Below are 22,259 nucleotides of genomic sequence, written 5' to 3'. Positions count from 1 at the left end.
TTACTCAACTTGAGATTTGGGGGTCTTGTGGTAAAACTTCTACTGACTTCCTTTGTGTGATGGTTTCATGATACGTTTTCTGCTGCTCTGAGGAGTCTGGCTTTGAGGTACTGCCTGTGGTTGGAGTTTCTTTTTAATGACTTTTTGGAACGTGCAATACATGTCCTACACCTTAAACTCCCTGGCATTCTTCACCATACTTTCACTGTGCTTCGTTTGGGTTGTTACTGTGCTCTAGTCTGTTTTAGTGCAGTTGTGTAAAAGTTCATGGTGAACTGCCACTCCTGTTACACTTACTCTAGTTGTCTTAATAAGAGGTACCATGTTAGTAACATATAACATAATACAAACATACCATGGGAAATAAGGGGACAGTTAATAGTGATTCTAACCAGTAAGATGTAACATTTTAGTTGTTTTCAGTTCATGAAAATTCAGTCCTGCACTAACTGAGCAAAAGGTAGAACTGCAGAAAATCTAATCAGTGCTGTTGGTTTACATCAAACTAGTTTATCAAGGCTGAACAGTTTTCTGCTGTTTTGCACCTTCATGCTCTTTTCTGGTGGGGGGGATCAGAATAAAATATTTAAGAGAATGAGGGCCAATGCAGACTGTATCTCGAACCCAGGAAAAAACCTTGATCCTGAAGACATTAGAATGCTGTGTGGACTCAGGAGCTAGGGGGTTATGTTGCAGGATCATGACTTACATTTTAAAACATGCATAACAGACAGATGGGAAGCTCTTCAAGGGGGAAACCTCAGTCTTGCCTGTGGGAATGTTCTGGCAGTGCTCTCCATAACACTCTTGCTGTGTGCTCAGAGAGCAGTAATGTTCCATATAACTACAGAGTGAATCACTGCATCCCATTTAGGCTGGAAGTAATGAAAACCCCCAGCTAGCACAAGCAGAGAGGAAAATTACTTTAGGAGAAGGGCTGTAAAGCACTGTACTAAGAAACAATGCTATTAGACTGAGATGTTTAGGGACAGCATGTATATATGTAAATATATTTGTACATGCACGCAAATGTGTTGAATGCTTATAATCGAAACAAATTGTCTTCAGGTGCGGTTTCCTGCTTTGGGTATTAGAATTTAAAATCTGCTTAGAATGAGTTATACTCTTATTTTCTTAACAGATGCGGGAATTATTAAGCTTCCTATTAATGCAGTCTTTTTCATAAGTTTCCTACATTAATACTGTATTTTTTTCCTGTAATTTTCTTATGGAGCTATTGCAGAAAGGCTAGGCCAAACAAATAAAAAATCCCAAATGTGCTACTCAGGCCTGTTGTCTTTCTGCAAGGGGGACATATAGGCAGGAACATGCATTTTTAAGTCAATATGGTTTTTAAAACTTGTTATAGCAGACAAATTAATTTGAATTGGTAAGAGTGAAAAGTTGTGTCAACCTTTGTTATGAGCTAGATATAGTAAAAACGACATGGATCTGCAACACGTTTTTGGTCCAAATCCACTTTTGAGTGCAAGTGAATTAATCAAATAAATCTTCCTGAATTTGTGAACAGTGTCTTCTGTGCATATCCCCATGAAAATTATGTGGTTATTTTGGTGGCGTGCATTTTAGACTCATTGTCAGTGCCTAACTGGAAATATACCTTATATCTTCAGCATATGCAACAAATTGTCTTATGATCTACACCATGGAAAACTGTATTGGAAAGGATGGTAACTGGTACTTTCTCAATTCTTCTTATCCTTCTTGTCGCAGGCACATATGGAGCTTCTTACTATAGTATCTTTCTGCTTTTCTGGTTTTGAAGCATTAACATAAGTAGGTTATCATTACACCCGCATGAAAATGCACATGTGGGCTTTCTCAGGGGTGTAGAGCTCTCAGAGGCATCACTCTCTGTGAAAGCATGTCCTTCGTTTTGCCCATATAGCAGTGCTTGCACTATGGAGCAGGCATATTCTGTTATTTCCTGGCATTAGCTGCAGTTGATTGATAGTTAATTAGGGTTATCTTCTTTCTCTGTCCTTCAATTGCAATTCTACCTGTAAAGTGCTTGTAAAATGAAGTGGCCTGAGTAAATTTTTTATTTTTCTCTGATACTTTCTTCACAGTCACAGGTCAATGAATCCAAATTACAGAGAATATGACACTGTTGGACTTCGCGGTGAGAATATAGTAGGCATAGAACATAAACTCTGCTCCCTTTTCTAAAGTTAGCTTTTCCAAAATGTTCATGTGACAGCGAGTTATAGTTCACTAAGAGAAAATAGAGAGACTGCAAATTTCTTGGCTTCCTGCCTTATATCCTCTCCTCCGTAGTCTCTTATCCAATAATGACAGCTATGTTTCTCTGGTAGTAGTAGATTTAGAAAGGTGAGGTTTTTTTATTTGTCTTTCGTAGAGTCATCCATGGTAAACAAATTCTAAAAAAAAATATCTAGCTTTCTAAGTACTTATGGCTTCTGGTATTCAACTTGGTGCCTTCAGTCCTGCCTTATCTCTCTGAGCAATCTGATACTCTGAGATGTGTCCAGCAGAAAAAGGAATTTGCTTTGTCTAAGTCATTTAATAGCTTTTAAATCCCAATGGATTACAGAGTTGAGGGATACTATATGCTGGCTGTATCTTGATCTCCAGAACTTAAACGTGCTTTGAATTGCTTCTTAATAACTATTAATAGAATGGTTAAAATCAAAGCGGTGAGAATTCAGGTTTGGAACAAGTGGTACCACGATGAGAATGGAAGGATGAGGTGTTAAATAAAATGTGAATTGTGGATAGTGTTAAAATTTGCAAGTGAAAATTTGCAGTAGCTTTAATACTTAAGTCAGCTGATAGCATCACTGAAATAAATGGTAAATGGCTCCTTAAGTAATATTCCTGTAACTATCTTTAATCCTAGGAAAAAAGCTGGCTTGGAAGGCACCAGGCTAAGAGGCCAAATGCAGAAGAGTCTTCTGTAATGTTCTGAATTTACACTTTCCATGAGGCAGGAGGCAATTATTAAAAAGGGATAGCAGCATTTCATAAATAGGAGAGCACTGGTAAAACTGAAAAACTGTAGTTTAGAAAAAAGATCTAAATCTTTTATTCTTAATATAGTAGGTAAATCTAGACTATACAAATACAGATAATCTGAGTAAAGAATCCATGTAGAATGTTTCAGCAGAGCTTCATTTGTCTCATGAATGGAGGTAACTCCAAGCTTATCATTCAGAATGCTACATGATAAACCCCAGTATTGCTGAAAACAGTTGTAAATAACATACAGATGTAAAAAGGTAGCCAATAAAAAATAGACTGACATAAAACAATTGAAAACAGCTTCACTCAGCAGTAGTAGCATCCCTGTTTATATCATAGCAATGTTGCATGCTTAGTGTCTTCATGAAGTGATCAATATTGAGAGAAGATGTGGAGGTGTGCAGATTAGGAGAGAAGAAGTGTTATCTGATTGTCTTGTTACCTAGAGATTCCACTGAGTGCTGGAACATCCAGTGCAAATTCTTGATTTTTCCACCAAGATTCAGTGAGCTTCTGAGACATAATGCTCTTATTTTTCTGCACTAAATATGATGAAATTTTTTTCTTTTCTGCTGTTAGATGTGTAGTTGTGCTCATTCTTTCTGTCATGGAGATCCCAAAAAGCTTACTGGGATTATTTGAAATTTTCACTCTCCAGTTTTAACTACTTTTATAAGAATGGCTGTATCCCCAGTATATTCAGTATGTCCTGTATTTTGTCTGTAACTCAGTGCCTCACAAAATGACCACACTTCCCATCACACTGGGGGAAAATTCTGTATTTTGGTCACATGCTAAGTGCCCAGCTGATCCTTTAAATGGAATAAAGATCCTTTAAATGGAATAAACCTGAAGAAACAAATATGCAGAGATGAAGCTGCAGGTATCAGAACAATGTGTATGTCCTAAAAGCTGTTCTTTATCACTGTGGAATCTCTGAGGCAAGCGTCCAGCAAGCTGCAAGAATTCTCTGCATGCATTGGATCAAAGAAAACGACAATGAAAATGTTACAGACAGAATGCTGCACTTAAACATTCTTTGGGTGTCATCATAAAGTATGAAATCTGCCCACTATAATATTCATGATTTAGTTTCATGGAAAGTTTTTGCCTTTGTTTATTGCTGTTTCCTATTCTGTTTCTGGGATCAAAGATTAAATAGTCTGATCCAGGAGGAGGGAAGAGAGAAGGTCAAACAAAATTTTGCAAATGAAAATGGAGATTTGGTGTACTTTTAAATTTTAAAGCAATTACATTAGAAGTTCTTAAATTGCTCATTTAAAATAGTAAAAGACAGGAAATTCCAAGTATCTGGCAATTTTAAGTATCTGAAGTCTAACTTACCAAAGTTAATTGACCTGTTTTATGTACCTGGAAAATACCTAGTAAATATAAATGTCTTATGTGATTTAACAATCACTGAAAAACAAGGAGAATTTGTCTAAAGTTTGATGAATACAGAATATTTGATAACAGATTTTAACTGTTCAACTGATTTTAACTGTTTTGAGAACAATTTTGATCACTAAATTTTATAGTAGACTCTGTTCTGATTTCATTAATGCAAAGGGTAACGTGCTCATGATCTCCCGTAGATCAGTGAGGTCAGTTTTACTTGCTTTTCATCTTTGCAAATAGAAGCACACTTGATTATCTACACAGGGAGAGAAGTGCTCATTGGTGGTATTGTGATGATTTTTACCTTGCAAAACTAAACATCTGCATTTGTGCATTTCATGAAGTAGTTTGCTGAAAACTATATAATACAGTTTGGAAACTAAATCCTTAGTAAGGCAGTCCACATATGCAGCATCTAAAAAGAAAAATTCTTCAATTATTGTAAAATTTGAAAATCAGCTTTAATTGTTCATGTTTTCAAAAGGCATTCAATTTCTTACTGTAGTTAAAGTAGAAGCAGATGTGATTTTATTGGTATCTCTACTATATTAACTCTCTCTTCTTCCATTATGTCATCCTGAAAATTGTTCTCACATCCTGTGAAAAATGTGTGTTACCTATCCCTGGCATGGATAATCTGCATAAGAATAGTTTACCCTGGCATGAATTCGGGTAGTAGTGGTTTTTGTCTCTGCACTTGGCATTGTCTACAACTTGCTGTCACACAGTTTCTCTGACGATTTATCAATCTTTCTTTTCAGGGAAAAGGGTAAAGGGTATGTCGCAGCATCAAATTATGTAATCACAATATCTAAGTGTAGTAATGACTATTAAACAATTCTGCCTTAATGTGTACATCTTTTATGATAGCATTTGCAAACAGAATGCAGCACAATATTGCTTCTAATTGAGCAATTATTTGCATCTTCATTAACATCTATAATGAAGGGTTATAAGGAAGATCCAGGAAACTACAGATCATCTTGAATGAGATCGTATGGCATCCTGGCTTGTGTCAGCAGTAGTGCAGCCAGCAAGAGCAGGCAAATGATCATAGCACTGGTGTGGCTGCATCTTCAGTACAGTGTTGAGTTTTGGGCACCTCATTACAAGAAAGACATTGAGGCCTTGGAGTGTGTCCAGCGAAGGGCAAGAAAGCTCATGTGGGAATTAGAGCTTATCAAGAGTGGTTGAGGGAACTGGGAATTGTTTAGTCTGGAGAAGGGTCAGGGGAGACCTTATCGCTCACAACTCCTTGATAATGGAGGTTTTAGTGAGGTGGGAGTTATCCTCTTCTCAAAATATATATTCTTCAAAATATAAGAATTTTGAACTCAGTGATGTATAAAGTGATCAAGTGGTGCATGCAAATTTCTTAGACAGCTATGGATGTCTCTGCTGCAATGTTTACTCAAATGGCTCAGCAGTATTTTGGAAAATATTATGTCGATGAGGCTATTTTTTAAATTTAATTATTTTATTTACTGTTACAGACGTTTACAGCTTGGTGCAATTCCCACCTCAGGAAAGCAGGCACACAGATTGAGAACATTGAGGAGGACTTCAGAAATGGCCTCAAACTGATGCTGCTCTTGGAAGTTATTTCAGGTTAGTTAAAGTTTGCTATGTATTCCTCTCCACAGTTCGGAGATGCAGTCACCAAGGTACAGTCAAAATGCTCCTGAATGGGAAGGGCATAGCTCACATTCCAGATGCACAATGAAGGTGAAAAAGGGAAAGATGACTTCTTATGAAGAGCAGTGAAAGATGACTTTTTATGAAGAGCAGTTTACATTTTACAGGAGATTTCAGAGGGGAAAATTTCTAAATGATAATTCTTTGTGAAATAGTCATATTTTCTAACATAATTGTTTTTAATGATCATCTAAGAATGTGAATTCAACTAAAGCTGTCAATTTATATTCTGAAATTGACTGACCTACTGCCCTGAATAAGGTTATTAAAAGCTACCAATCTTGGTCAGATTTTGAAGGATGCAATGGCTAATCTGGATAGAGTTCAGCTTTTGTATACAGTCAGTAAGGTGATGAGAATATCCTTCCCTCTGAATAATCAAGTACCCTAAATAGATGATAGCAGTGAACCAGTGATCTAGAAGCAGGAATCAATTGAATACTTTCCAGATGTTTTCTGTGCCCAAGGCAAGCTCATTCTTGAGTTCCAGTCAGTTGAGTGTCTGTAAACCAAGTGTGTATAGCAATAAATGCATTCATTTTATTATCCCATAGGTGAAAGACTACCGAAACCAGACAGAGGGAAAATGCGCTTCCATAAAATTGCTAATGTCAACAAAGCTCTGGATTATATCGCCAGCAAAGGAGTGAAACTTGTGTCAATTGGTGCAGAAGGTACGTAACAATGCTTGGTGGTGGACCTGACACTAGGTTCTAGGCACTCATGTTGCAGAAGTCTAGGTTGAGACCCTGGAACAAATTGTGCTAGCTATCTCTGGGTGACTCAAACAGCCCTTAATGCTGGCTTATATTTCTGAAAGAACAAGAGATGGAATTGTATGGACACCTGAGGAGGGATAGGGGTATAACTGTGCTCTAAGATTTGTTTTTCTCCGAGGTTAATTTGTCTGCAAGTGTTTCAGTCGGTGTTTAGATGGTGGTTTGTTCATCTTTACTTTTTTCCTGTACATTATTAAAAATAAATAAATAACTGCTAGAAATCAGGTTGAAATCTAGGGTATGCTTTATTGAATCTGAGATCTTTTTTTTTTTTTTTTTTTTTTTTTTTAACCTTCAGGAGCTGGGACTTGCTTCCATTTTATTATGTGCAAGGCAGGTGTGCTTCTAAAATTCAGGCATGATCAAATAAGGGGATGATCAAAAGCAATTCTAGTAGACTGAACATATGAAGCAACTTTATTTAATAAAGTTGTTACTTTGTTGATGTTCTGCTGTGCAAGTATTAAAATAAAAACACGCAGCTAGCTAAATGCTGATAAATGTGAACTGAGCAAAGGAAGACAGGCTCTGACTGCAAGTGAACCTAGGCATTCTAAGAGATACAAATGATGTTATAAAAAAGACAAAGGTCACAGAATTGCAGATTTGCATGGGTTGGAAGGGACCTCAAGAGATCATAGAGTCCAACACCCCTGCTAAACCAGGTACCCTACAATAGGTCGCACAGGTAGGCATCTGGATGGGTCTTGAATCTCTCCCTTAGGAGAATCCACCACCTCTCTAGACAGCCTGTTCCAGTGCTCTGTCACTCTTACCTGAAGGAAGTTCTTCCGCATGTTAGTACGGAACTTTCTATATTCACATTTTAAGCTAGTACTCCTTGTTCTATCACTGTATACCACCAAGAAGAGCCTGGCCTCATCCATTTGTCTCCCACCTTCCTTTAAAAACATTAATAAACATTAATCAGGTCCCCTCTCATTCTTTTTTTTTTCTTCCCCAGGCTGAACAGACCCAGGTTGCTCAGCCTTTCCTCATATGAGAGATGCTCCAGGCCCTTAATCATCTTTGTGGTCCTCCACTGGATTCCTTCTAGGAGATCCTGGTCTTTTTTGAACTGGGACACCCAGAATTGAACACAGTAGTTTAAATGTGGCCTCACCAGGACAGAGTAGAGGGGGAGGATCACCTATGTTGACCTGCAGGCTCTGCTGTTTAGGACTCTCTAAAATTATCTGGTCCATACATCTGTAGAAGTAATGGAAAATCTATTAGCATTTGATCATTCCACAGCAGTTTTACCTCACCCTCACTAAATATGTTATGGCTCTGAATCCAGTGCTTCAAACTCCAAAGGAAATAGAGTTTCTCAGGGCAGAGCATTTGGACTGTCTGGATCCACCCTTAATTCATTGGCAACTGAAGTGTGTGGGCCATTAGAGTCCAAAACCATGCCATCTATTTTTAGACACATAACAAACATTTTTGGGAATATATCATCAGTGGGTGTTGTAGTTTAAATTCATAGTGGCCAGCCAAGCTCCACACAACTGCTCTCTAGCTCCAACCAATGGGATGGGGAAGAGAATCAAAAAGAGAAATGTGAGAAAACTCAGTGGGTTGTGATGATGACAGTTTAACAGGTAAAATAAAAGCTGCACATGCAAGCAGAGCAAAATAATAATCTGTTCTCTCCTTTCCATTGGTAGACCAATGTTTAGCTATTTCCAGGAAAGCAGAGCATAACAGTTACTTGGGAAGGCAAATGCCATAACTCTGAATGTCCCTTTTTACTTCTCCTTTCCCTGTAACTTTTATTGTTGAATGTGCCATCATATGGCATGCAGGGATCAGATGTCATGGCTTTGTCCCTTATGTCCTCTGCCAACTTTTTATGCACCTCCAGTCCTCTTGCTGGTAGAGGAATGTTAGAAACAGAAAGACTTTGACTCTGTGGGAATCTTTAAGGTCCCTTCCAACCCAAACCATTCTATGGCTTATGTTATCAATACAATTTTCATTACAATTATAAAACAGAAAGTACTGTTCAAGACACTATAAGGAAAATTAACTCTATCCCAGTAAAAGCTAGTACAGTGGGAAAAGAAAGGCGATTCCCAAAAGCACTTCAGATCTCAGAAGAGCTCTGCTGAGTTTCAGAGGTCCTTGTCTCCCGCCACTAACTGTACAGGCAAGCCAGGGGGCAGCTCAATTAAATGAAGTGGAATGGGAAAATGTGCTGCTATCCTAACCCTCTGCAGTTAGGGGTATTTTAAGAATGACATGGCATTAAGCAGTCAGTAGAGGGTACTGAAGAGATAGTTTATGTATGGAAATGAAAATGAAACATACAGAAGCCTGTCTGACAGTTGGTGCAGAAATACTGAGAATACAGATAATGGAGCAAAAGACTGGTAGTTTCTGTCCTGTCGTGCTGGGACTCCAGCCCTGTCTGACAGAAAATAAGAGTGTAACAAAAGGTGATCTTGTGGTTATCCTCTGATCACAGTTTGCACAGTGAGGTAGTGTTTTCACTCATGAATTCTTCAGGTAAGATTGTACCATTTAAACTGAGATGCATCAACTCATATCTGCTGCTGAATGGAGTAAGGATGCCCTCTGCACTCCTATCTCCATCGTTTTGCTTAATTATTTTGCTTCTAGCAGGGTGCTTAAACTAGAGAGTGGCATATAGATTCATAGATACATTAGGTTGGAAAGGACCTACAAGATCATCTAGTCCTTCCTGCATCATCTGAAAACAAAGCATCTGTGTTATCTCAGATCAGACATTAAATAAGTTTAAGCTAATCCTGCTGCTCCCCTTGGAAGCATCTGGTGTGAATTTAGATTGTCAAAACAGGAAATTCCCTCTGGAAGGGAGGTGTGACAAGGAGCAATAACCCATGTATGAATGCTCTGTAATAACCATTATGGATGCTCTGTATTATGGATGATGTCCATCCATGCCCTTAATATTTCTTGCTGCATACAACAACAGGTTATAATAAGGGGGGAGATTAAAGTGATGTTCTTGGCTGTGCTGCAGGTTCTTATTTTTGTTTCTGGAATTCTCAATCTGTAACAAGAGAACATTAGAAGTGAAGCTTCATTCATTAATGTTTTAAAACTATTTTAAATTCTTGAATGGAACCACGGGTGGAAAAACACACTGTTACTGCCATAACTTGCAAGTAGAGAGAAATCTGTCATTGTAAGACATTGCACTATCTCAAGTATGGCTACTAATACACATTAGATTACATCTGTGTGGGCAGGAGCAGATAGATTCGTGTGCCTTCCCCTCCTACTCTAAACAGGCTGAACACAAAATTAGCTTTGGCCAAGACACGCTTAGTGCCCTATTAAGTTTATCACATCCTTACTGCTAAAGTTCTCTAAAGCACAATTCTGTGCTGATGCAGCAATGTAGTACTGCATCTGACTGGGTATAGTTTCATGGTGTAGAATCTCTGGCACCAATACCTGTTTAAACAGTCCCTATGCCCCTTTGTCCTGCATTCTTGCTCCCACACTTCTCTGCCCTGCCCTAGCACTTGGGCTGACAACTGTTTTTGTAGCTGTCCTGAGGACTGGATCAGTAACCTGACCTGGATTTAAAACACATTCCACCTCTTCTTTTAATTTTGTTACTTTTTTCAGCATTATTGGCTGGACAATCATTATAGTATGAGAGTGGAAAGTAGTGCCAGCAGGGAGGCAGAATGCAGGTTTCTTGAGCTGTTACAAACATCCTTAACTTCTTAACTTACTGCCCATCCATATGGCATGAGCCATGTGGGCTTGACTGCACCCATCATTTTTTGCATGCTCTGAGTTACGTGGATATCTGGAATACTTTTGAATTTCCAGAGCATGAAAGTTTTGTATCTAAGCCTGCTGAAGATCAAGTTTTATTCTGTGAAATACTGAGTGGACCAAGAGGACCAACTGGCATTTAAAATGGGGCCTCCAGACAAAGATTAAACTCTAATTCCTGTTGGATATCAGTTCAATTTAATATTTTTTAGGGAACAAGTATATTCTTTAAAGCCATCATTAGTGCTCTGAAGGCTGACATTCTTGGGCTGTTTGTGGAATGAACAGGGAGAGGTGATCACCTTTAACTGTGATGCTGAGCAAAATTCCAGTTCAGCTACTCTGATCTGATTGTGGAAGAATGTTTCTCTCCCTTCATTAAAATGAGGCTAGGAATTCAAAAAGCTAAAGCTAAAAATGTGAGAATAACCCTCATGAGCCATTCGTAGTCCAGAAAGATGTTTATCCTTAATTTAACAACAAACAAAAAATTACAAATGTGTGAGGACTCAATTTGCAAGGTAACTGTACCCTGAATGGGAAGAACAAAGATATATAACTATAAAAGATAAGTATTCTGTTAAAAGGAAGCCATACTGCATTGTTTTATCTTTGGGGGAGGAGGGAGAAATATTGAGTACCAAATGATGTGTGTCTGGTACAGAAAGTTAGATTAAAAGAAATGAAATAAAACCAAACCCAAATATGAAGGCAGAGGTCTAAAAAACAAAACCTTGCCACATTGCTTTGCCTATCTTTTTACCTTGGAAGTTTTTATTGGCCTCTCTTGCACTTCTCACCTCTCCTTTCCTGTTCTAAGAAGTCATCAAGACCTTTTTCCCCAGACAGTGGTAGCTTTGCATATATGAGGTGTAAGAACTGTGTTCCTGCCAGAGCAAACACACAATGTGAAGAGAATATCAGGAAATCATCTATTGTCCTGTAGAGTAAAATTATAGGCATTAATATTTTTTTCGACAAGGATACTTTTCAACATCCAGTGATTTTGTTTTCCTTTTGTTTAGATACTTTTTCATGTCTTTTGCATGTCTTGTTTGAGTTGTTATTTTTGTACTGATCAAAATGCAGTGAAATACGTGACCATGAGGCTGAGAGGGGAAGGAAGTAGCTACAAGCCCTAATTAAGTTTTGAGATTTGAAGACACTTGACGTCTTCCAAGACAAATAAGATAGTAATGATGCATGGAACACAGGCAAAGTTAGGTTAGAATTCTGGAAAATAAATGTAGAACCTGAAGAGGAAGGCAGAAAACTAGCCATTAATTTATAAACTTGAATTATCATGCCAACAAAGGATAAACAAGTGATGGGTGAGATATCTCCTATCACATTTGTTAATTCCACAGGTTCAAATGACAGCTTCTATTGCATACTAGTGCAAATTAGCATGTATATCAAGTCCTGGGGCCACCAGCTGTTTTGCTCTGTGAAAGCTGTCCCTGGATTCAGGCAACTTTAAAGTGGCGAAGTGAGGTCAGTTCCTTCTGGCACCTCTTTCAGCATTCCATGTTAGATGGAGGAAATTCTTTCTGTTCCCTCCCCAGGAGAACATAATTGTGCCCACAGGCAGCCACGGCTGCTCCATTTCTTGTGTGGGGCTGGAGGTAGCTTTCAAGCAGGTGAGCAGCTGGTGCCTTCCCTGCCCCACTGCTCATTTGGCATGAGGTGACTGGAAAAACAGCCTGCAGCTCCCTTCTATCATCCTCCCACCTCCTTCCCTTCCAGTGCTGGACTCTCATTACAGTCTCACTGTGTTCTTTCAATTATCTCACTATGCTTTGCAATGTTATCACCACACAAATGTTTTGGCAGTATATTTTTTGTAGTTGAAAAACTGAAGTGGTTTTGCTATCAGTATTACAGACAATGTAGGAGTACTGGATTCTAGTTGGCTGAAGGGATGCCCCTGTATCTGTGAGAAGGGTTGGAAAAAGCATATTGCTAGCATTCTGTTATAGATAGACTCCAGAAGTCTTGAAACAACTTGAAAACCCATAAGTCATGGAATCCTAGAATGATTTGGGTTGAAAGGGACCTTTAAGATCATCTAGTTCCACCCCCCTGCTATAGGTGGAGACACATTCCTCTAAACCAGGTTGTTCAAAGCCCCATCCAGCCTGTTTTGAATGTTTCTAGGGGGAGGGAGCATTCACAACCTCTCTGGGCAACCTGTTCCAGTGCCTCACCACCTCACTGTAAAGAATTTCCTTCTAAATCCATTCTAAATGTACTCTCCTCCACTTTAAAACTGTTTCTCCTCATCCTGCTGCTACCTGCCTTAATAAAATGTCCCGCATCAGCTTTCCTGTAGGTCCACTTTAGATATTGGAAGGCTGCTATGAAGTCCCTCCAGAGTCTTCTCATCTGAAGACCAGCTCTCTCAGCCTGTCCCTGTCCATCTCCGTGGCTCTCCTCTGGACTTGCTCCAACAGCTTCATGTCCTTCTTGTGTTGGGGGCCCCAGTTGAAGTCTCACAAGATCAGAGTAGAGGGGCAGAATCACCTTTCTTGATCCCCTGGTCACAATTCTCTTCATGCAGCCCAGGATACAGTTGGCCGCCTGGGGTGCAAGTGCATGTTGCCAGCTCATGTTGAGTCTTTCACCAAGTGTCACCTCCAAATCCTTCTCTTCAGGGTTGCTCTCAAGCCATTCTCCACCCAACCTGTATCTGGATAGTATCCCTTCTCTCTAGCATGTCAACAGCACCACTCAGCTTGGTGTTGTCTGAAAACTTGTTGAAGGTGCACTCAATACTGCTGCTGTGGGAAAAAAAATAAAAGGTGAAAAATCTTACTTTGTATTCAGGTTATATAAGCATGTATAGGCATCAGAGTTGTAAGACATCTGCAGTCTCATGGTCATGTTTCTAAACTTCTTGATAGGAAGCCATGTATCTTAGTCTCTGGAGGTGCTGTGTCCAGTGAGCTGTTCTTTATATCTAACCTGTGCTGGTACCAAGGGGTAGAATTCTCAAAAGGGCCTAAATAATATAGGTGGACTTATGAACATTTAAATTATATATATATATATATTATAGAGGTAACCTGGGTTGTACATTTCTAAGTCATTTAAAAATTCCTGTCTCTGAGACAAATTATTGATTTCTTCTTCAAACTGCAAATATTCTGCAGTTTATAACAATTTGGTGTAAACACATTTTTTTTTTCCCAGATCTTTCATATGTGAAAACAGCAAGGTTGATATTATTTAAACTTTATATATGTATTTCCCCTTAGCCATTATCTACAGAAGTCAATCTGAAACTTTTTGAGACAGTTACAAATCACTGCAGAACAGGCTTTTAGCAGGGAAGAGATAAAAGGACTCAGTGAGCTTCAGTCCTACTGTCAGGGTAGGGGAAACATGAGCTTGTTGAAAAATGAACCCAAGTGAACTTTGTATAGGCAATAAATTATGGTAGAAATGTAACATATTTTTTAAATACATATCTTTAGGAGAAAACAAAAAAAATGCATTTTAAATATACAATTATATTTTTTTCCTCCTTAGAAATTGTTGATGGCAATGTGAAAATGACACTGGGTATGATCTGGACCATCATCCTTCGCTTTGCTATTCAAGATATTTCAGTGGAAGGTAAGAGTAATGCAACCATGTTAAACAGGAAATTTGTTTTAAATTATTACAAAATAAATTGTATGCAAATGAGATGAATGTTTTAAGAATTAATTATTTTTTCACAGAAAGTGATATGGCTTATTCTCTACCTTGTGGCAAAGTCAATTTCTGGAGGGAAAAAGTAATTACTGAAATGGCGAAGTTCTGAGCATGTCTCTCGTTCATAAGAGATAGAAAGCAGTCTGTGTTCATGAGTTTCAGTGGCCTGAATCTACACTGTCCTCTGTGTGGTTGTCCTATTTCCAAAATACTTATCTGACCTGTACATTTCTATCCTTTTTTGCAAATATTATCTGATTATAGCCTTCTTCTTTCTATCATTTTTTTTCCCACTGCTTCGGGTTTTTTCTTAATTTTCACTTGGTATTTGTCTCCATAAAATGCACTGTTGTAGTAGCCTTTAAAACAAATCTAGCCTGTCAAAAATCTAGATTTCTAGAAACTAATCTCTGTTTTCAGCAGAAGTAATGCCAGTTCATGATTAGCATGCTGCCCTGCCTGTAGTGTGTGGAATGTAATCTGTAGACCTAGAATTCTCATTGATTGAGTTGCTTACAGGGTGCAAATAATTTAGATAATTATTATTATCTTATTATTATAATAAGATAATTTATTCAGAATTTATTCTTTTGCGTAAGCAAATGGACTGAGAGCAGAAGCACGTTTCATGTAGACACCAATTGAATCTGTTATGTTTAGTTCTATTACATTTATATGCAGTGTTTTTTCTCCAAGTATACGTTCTGCTGCCCAATTAATGTGATTTCTTAACCTCCTAATATCCCAGAAATATTATGTAGGCGAGGACTCTGAGTTTTAAAAGAATGTCCACATTCAAGATGAGGAGAAAATAATAACCTGAGCTCTTCTTAAATTTTTTTACGTTCTGGTGTTTGTTACAGAGACCTCTGCCAAAGAAGGGCTGCTGCTGTGGTGTCAAAGAAAAACTGCTCCTTACAGAAATGTGAACATTCAGAACTTCCACCTTAGGTAAACTTTCATTGTTTCAAGAGTTAGAAGCAGTCTAACGCATATTAGGTCAGTTTTTTCCCCCCACAATTATTTGACATAATTGAAAGCAGAATTTCACTCTTTACTTTAACCTGGGCTTTTTCTCACATTCTTATGATCTTCTGAATCTTACTCTGGTTAGCCTTCTGTGTCATTTACTGTGGCTTATGTAGTTAACTATTTAAAAAAATATATCCCTACTCCACAAAGAATGAACATATAAAACTACTAGATGTCCCTTTTATATGGGAATATTTAAGTACCACTGCATAATGATTCAACAAATTATTACTTTCAAATGAGAACCACTGGTAGGTATAGACTGTTCTTGGCAAAAATACCAATATGTTGAGCACACAGATGTTTCATTTTGTTGAATCAGTCTTCATTGTTTTGTAAAATAATTATAAATAAGGAGACAAAAAAGGTAGTCATTACCCAACAGTAGCACTTTAAATGTTCATTTTCATTATCAGAATCACTACCTAAGCTGCAAAACTTAGTGCAGCTCCAGCCCTGTGGTTCTGCATGTAAAAGGGATCTCCAGGCCTTACTACAAAAGCTGCTTGGCTTTTGGGATTTCACTCAGCTAGTTCCTGTAACTCTACTGGTGATCCACCTAATAAAACAATGTGATCTGCTATTCTCACTGCTTAACCGTGGGATTTTACCTTCCCTGAAACCTCTGGAGTACTTATGAGGACTCTGTATGACAATGTTTTGGTTTTTTTGAATTCATTCTTTGTGTGAAGCTCCAAGAACACATATAGTGAAAGAGAAGATACAGTTCACATGTGCATCTACAGATGAAAGAATTTGACGCACAGTCCTTGACTTGCCTTGAGAAATCTGAAATCTGTGATGTGTTACTTTCCTAGAAAGTGCAGCAATATATTTTAGTAAGGCTTTGTATGGATGCAGGGAGTAGTGTAAATTACAGCACCCAAATCTGAGCCTTTATATATACACATGTGGCTCTGGTACATGGTGTGGGGAAAACATCTTAACAGAAGTACCCTGATTGATATTTGTGGGGTTTTTTTTGCTCTTACAGAAGTGCTTTGCAATGAGCTGTCCAAACCATTCTAGTCTATACCTTTTGGAAAATTCTTGTTTTGATGCTTCTTTTGATTCAGTTTTATCTTCTGAATGATGTTATTATACAATGTATGTACATTCTGCTTAGTTATATTACATTTTTATTCAGTATGTTTATGTTATTTAAATCTTCACCTAGACTTCTCAGTGACAGGGATTTGAACAGTCTAACACCTTTAGTATCACACAGTTACTGCACAGCATACAAACTCAAACACACAGTCCCAGCGATCTGTTTTCATAAAGTATCTTTCAAAGTAATTGCTTCTAGCTGAAAGGAACCTCTCATAATCTTTCCAAAGAGATGTTATTCACAGCTCAATGCATCTCCTATGCTTGCCTTGAAAGGTAGTGGACACGAAATCACAACTAAGTGTCAGACCTCAGGTCTGACCTGTAATGTCTGTGAAATATTTTAAATAAACAAAGATAATTGTTGACTTCATACTTCTATGAGCACAACATAATTGTGTCATTAAAATAATATGAAATAACTGACATAGAAACAGTCAATTACTTAAGAAAATTCAAGTAATTGAAGGTTTGTTCTCCTTTTATTTTTGCACAAACATGCTCTAAGTGTAACAGGAGACTGTGCACTTTCTCGAATTTTTGATACTTAGAGGTATCCTGGAAAGTTGCTTAATTTAAGCAACTAAAATCAAGGTCTGTTGTACATAACATACACTTCCTAGGAAGTATCATAGAATCCTTAAGTGTGTATAGACTACAGAATAAATTATGTGCTGTAGGAAAAAGTGTGCAGTGACAAAATTTCAGAGGTGGAATGAGAGTTGACAGAACATAATTGTTGGGATTTAACAGGGGGATTCCTGATAGATTTTAAGCCTTGAGCTAGAATTGAACTGTAAAATGCTATGACTTTATTCATTATTTTTTTTTCCATTCCATTCTTTTTTTTGTTGTTGTTGTAAAGCTGGAAAGATGGCCTTGGATTATGTGCACTTATCCACAGACACCGGCCTGATCTTATTGACTACTCCAAGCTAAATAAGGTCAACAGTCTGGACAGTAGAGCATGTTGTCCTGCAGTGATTTGGCTCACTTCTGGTTTGCTTAGCATGTTTTCTAGAAGACAAGCTGAGGAGTGTATACTAATTCTAACTAATTTTCTATGTTCACTCCAAAATATATTATTTGGAGGAAAGGAGGCCATGACAGTCCTTTGTCTTTTTTTCCTTTTACAGTGACTTATACAGTGGCACTTAATACAGTGACTTCAGTATTAATTGCAGAAAATCCATTCCTTAGCAGCCAGCCAGTTTGACTTTTTTGGCATCCCATAAGGATGTTAAATCAAATACATTGTAATTCTCAATTCACAGCTGATACGTAGTACACACCATCCTGCTGTGTATCCAGTGTAAATAACTGTGTAGATTGCAGAGCAGTAGACAAAGACAAGATCATTAAGTGTAAGATTCATTAGAACAAATGCTACCCTAGGAATATGCAACTGTTAGGATTACATAGAAAATATCCACCAGTTCTTACTTTTAAATTTCATTATACTTCTAGCTATCCTTCCAGAAAGTGCAAAAGAGATAGATACCATAACTTATTTAAGTAGCATCACATAGGGATTACAAACCCATTTTGTTACATGGCAAAATGTGTTTGTTCTAAAAGATACAAGCTGGTTGGTTTGAAAGTGAGTAATGAAAAGTGAAGTAATAATCTTGGAATTTCCAGATCCTATTACTGAAGAATAAAAAACTGAAAAGACAAGCATGTTGGCATTTCATGTTGGCTCTCAATAAATTCATACATTATTGCCTCTCCAAGATGAACATATCTTGGTTTCTTTTGTGAATAACAGTAAAGCAGAAAACTTAATCATGGTTTAATCTGTTGTGTGTCACTTATAATTGGTGAGAGAATTTGGTAAATCATAGATAATATTTTTCTGACAGATTCTCTATGACAGATTCATTTTACTGGTGGAATCAGCTCTTATAAGAAAGCCTTTTTTGAGGGAAAAGATAACAGAAAGAAGTAAGACAATTTGAAAACTTTGTCTGCTTTATGATATGTTAAATTTATGCTGGGACCCTCAAATTTTAGTTAAAATTAAATGGATTTGAATACATTGTGTTTAATTTAAGCAGTTAAGACAACTGCAGACCTGAACAAACGGACAAACAATAAACTGTCAGTACCAGATTATTCTCTAATTCTATATACATACTTTCCTATGGATGGACAGATGCTCGGAATGACTTAGCTACCTGTCTCTGTGTATGTGTGCTCAAGCATGGCACAAACAAATTAGTATGATTGAGTTTGTGCATAGAAAAGTGGAACACAGTTCAAAAATACTTCTTGGTAAAACCAGTCTACATGTGAGTGCTAAGAAAAGGGAATAACACAGAAACAGATCTGCTTCAGCATTACTATTTCCCTTTAAGAGGTTTCCAAAATAAGAACAGGTCAGGTTTCAAATTGAGACTGAGCTGTGGCACGTAAAGCACATGCAGAAAAATCCAAAAATAGACCTTGCTTTTCTGGCCTGGCTGCATTTGATTGACTACTCATTTTGGTTACATTAACAGCTGTCTTGGTGTCCTGTTTCTAGGTTTCTTATCTCCTGCATGCTGTCTTTTATTTTTCTCACCAATGTGCTTTGTGTGAATTTGTAGCTGGAAAGATGGCCTTGCTTTCAATGCCCTTATTCATAGACACAGGCCTGATCTTCTTGACTATGACAAGTTAGATAAGGTATTTCTCTAGTTGTAGTTACTATGGCTTATAGTTTTGCTTAAAAGTATGGGTGATTGGGATCTCCAGAATCTGCTGATTTCAGATAAAATTATTTTGTTGTGGAGCAGTATTTACTCATGGGCATAGCAGCAGGCACACTAACAGGAGGTGCCCATCACTCATCCATAAGCAAAGCGTCTCGATCAAGTCAGTAGGTCTCAGATTTAGTGTACGTCTTCCCATTTAATGTCAGTGCTAATTTTTATATACACATTTAGTAAATGCTGTATTACACACAGTGTCTCATGTAACAGCAGGAATAAGTTAATGGGTTTAAATGTTGTCCAGATTTCTTCTTATGTCAATGATGCTCAGAACTGCTAAATGATGATTGAGAACTTAAAAAAAAATAAAATTAAAATCTCTAAAGAAGATAAAACTCTTGATTTCCAACACCTCAAAAGTTCAGCACACACACAGGAGTTACAAATATGGCTATCCAAGTCAAAACTAGCAGATTTTGTTCCTTCTGTGTAACTATTGTTTGTGCTTCCCTCTTTCCATGCATACACTAGAACAACAGAGAAATTGTTAGCTCAGTAGTATTTTTATCACTGTAATACAATGTTTACTAGGTGTTGAAATGTCCAGAACTAATTCTGTGATGAGCAGTCTAGTATACCTTGCTGGACTAGAGACCTTGACTGTATGTATTACTGCAACGTGTCATTCAGAATGTATACTCATACACTTTATGAGTATACATTGTTTATGTTATCTACATTTCCCTTCAGAATGTATTGGAATGTATATAGAATTAGGAGAGTTCTAGTGTCTTATTAATGTTTACCATTGAAAGAATAGTAGTAGATAGATCAAAGGGCCGTATACCCCTACTCTGCTTTTTGTAGAATAGTAGTTGTGATTCTGCTATACAATTGGGAAAAACGGAGTAAGCTTTAGTGCACCTACTTTATTGCTTCCAAGAAAAAACTGTATTTTTGACTTGTGTTTTTTTTTTTTTCTTGCAGGATGACCCCGTAGGAAATATCAACCTTGCCATGGAAATTGCTGAAAAACATTTGGATATCCCTAAGATGTTGGATGCAGAAGGTGAGAGCTATAGTGAAGTTTGCGTTACTCATAAGCAAGAGACAATAAAACTTCTTTTGTTTTGTATCTATGAAATTTTCAGCATTCTTCCATGTGAATGGTCATGAAGAAACTTCTCCTTTCTGATTTATTTTCAGTCTTTTCCTTCTTGTTCTACATGTATTGGATAGTTCCACTCACTTTTTTATCATGCCTTATTCTATATGTTATTGTTTGTACTTCTAGCACTTTGGACCCTAACCTCACCACATGGCCCCATTGACAAATGAGGTTCAGATACAGAATGAAAAGATAATTCTTGCCTATAAGAAAGTATAATCTATTATTAATAAAGAAAATACAACTGTTAGCGGCTTAAAACATATTTACATCTCTAAAAGATAGGACTGGGAAGAAATAGAAGTACCTTTCAAAATATACTACTGATAATGTGACTTCTGTGAAAGAGCTAAGTTGAGGCAAGTTAGATTTTTTTCACATTTAGAATCCTAGAATGGTTTGTGTTGAAAGAGACCTTTAAGATCATCTAGTTCCAACCCCCTGCTATAGGTGGAGGCACATCCCTCTAGACCAGGTTGCTCAAAGCCCCATCCAGCCTGGTTCTGAATACTTCCAGAGAGGAGGCATTCACAACTTCTCTGGGTAACCTGTTCCAGTGTCTCACCATCCTTACGGTAAAGAATTTCCTTCTAAAATCAGTCTAACTCTACTCTCTTTGAGTTTAAAACCATTTCCTGTCAGTATATCATACTTCCTTTATATTCTAGCCCTTTGTATTATTCTTGGCAGTTATGTGAGGGTGAATGAAATCATTCATTTTCTAGCACACTCAGAGTCTTTGTCATCAATTTTTCCTCTTGTATTTTCAGTGGAAATGTGTTTTCTTCTTAACTACGTGACAGTGATGTAGATCAGTAAATATGTTGGTCCTCAAGTTAGAAAATCTCTCTGTTATTATTGAAATTGTCATCTCATTTCTAGATCTTCACATACAACTGTTTTCTACGCTGGCAGAAATCTTTGTAGTTTGCATGAACATTGTTCATCATTCAACCATAATTGTTGTAAGACCACCTTTTTTCTGCCTTTGTCTGTCAAGTAATCAAAAATGTCAATTTTTACTAATGCATTCATACCTCAGTCACACCCTCTCTATGCTTTTAACCTTTCCTGCTCTAATAGGATAAAGCTATCAGTCAACCAAGCCAAACTCTTCCGTGGTTTATACTATTAACTAAAGAGACAGACTGGCTTAGGAATAGAAAAATGGTTACTATCCAAGCTTTTCTTAGCACAAAATGTATATCTACAGGAGTTCTGCAGGTTTCCAGCATATATCAGTACTTTGTCAGTCACAAGGACCCTTTGCTAATGTAGTCTATGTTCTTATTTTGTGTCAGTTGATGGCTGTATTTTCTCTCCGTAGAATTATTGCAGTAATTTAGCTGAAGTTGCTCTGGAGTGGCAGTTTAAGTGAACCCAGTAGGTTTATAAGCCATGTCATCTGCTCTGGAAGTTTCCACAAAACAAAAACTAGCAATACCTCTCTGAATAGTCTCCATTTTCAGATGCTAAACCATTTCAAAGAGTCTAATATATTTTCCAATTTTGATTCCTAAAGCTTAGGTATCTTCACAATGAAATCAGTAAACTGAGTCAGGATGAAAGATGGTATATTTATTTTTAATCCTTGTAGCTCTGAGCTGGCATCATCAGCATAATCTAATGGAAGTACCTCATAAGAATTTCTGAGCAGTAAACCCTTTTCTCTCTACACAGATGTAGTAAACACTGCCAGACCTGATGAAAGAACCATTATGACTTATGTTTCCTGTTACTACCATGCATTTGCTGGTGCTCAGAAGGTGAGGTTGTAGATAGATCAGATCTCACCCTCCACCTTCTTTGTTGTTTCTTTCAGCAATTTTTTCCTCTTCTGATCTTTCCCTCACTAGTTCTTAAGACAGCATATTAGAGCTGAGCTCATTTCCTGTTGTCTGC

General features: G+C 37.5%; 1 protein-coding gene across 1 annotated transcript in view; it reads left to right on the top strand.

The window, feature by feature from the left end:
• The window catches only part of ACTN2 (actinin alpha 2), a 63,314-nt gene that overhangs the window by 15,520 nt on the left and 25,535 nt on the right, over positions 1-22,259 (top strand). Inside the window, exons 2-7 of the mRNA XM_065730025.1 lie at positions 5,895-6,009; positions 6,651-6,770; positions 14,187-14,273; positions 15,218-15,305; positions 17,362-17,440; positions 20,177-20,258. Coding sequence (XP_065586097.1) covers positions 5,895-6,009; positions 6,651-6,770; positions 14,187-14,273; positions 15,218-15,305; positions 17,362-17,440; positions 20,177-20,258 — 571 coding nt within the window. The remainder of the gene's footprint in view (positions 1-5,894; positions 6,010-6,650; positions 6,771-14,186; positions 14,274-15,217; positions 15,306-17,361; positions 17,441-20,176; positions 20,259-22,259) is intronic.

The sequence above is a fragment of the Cyrtonyx montezumae genome, unplaced genomic scaffold, assembly GCF_038088225.1.
Source record: "Cyrtonyx montezumae isolate F1298 unplaced genomic scaffold, pur_monq_1.0 scaffold_0, whole genome shotgun sequence".
Lineage (NCBI taxonomy): Eukaryota > Metazoa > Chordata > Aves > Galliformes > Odontophoridae > Cyrtonyx > Cyrtonyx montezumae.
The sequence above is the reverse complement of the archived record's forward strand: the minus strand, read 5'-3'. Positions and strand labels throughout refer to the sequence as shown.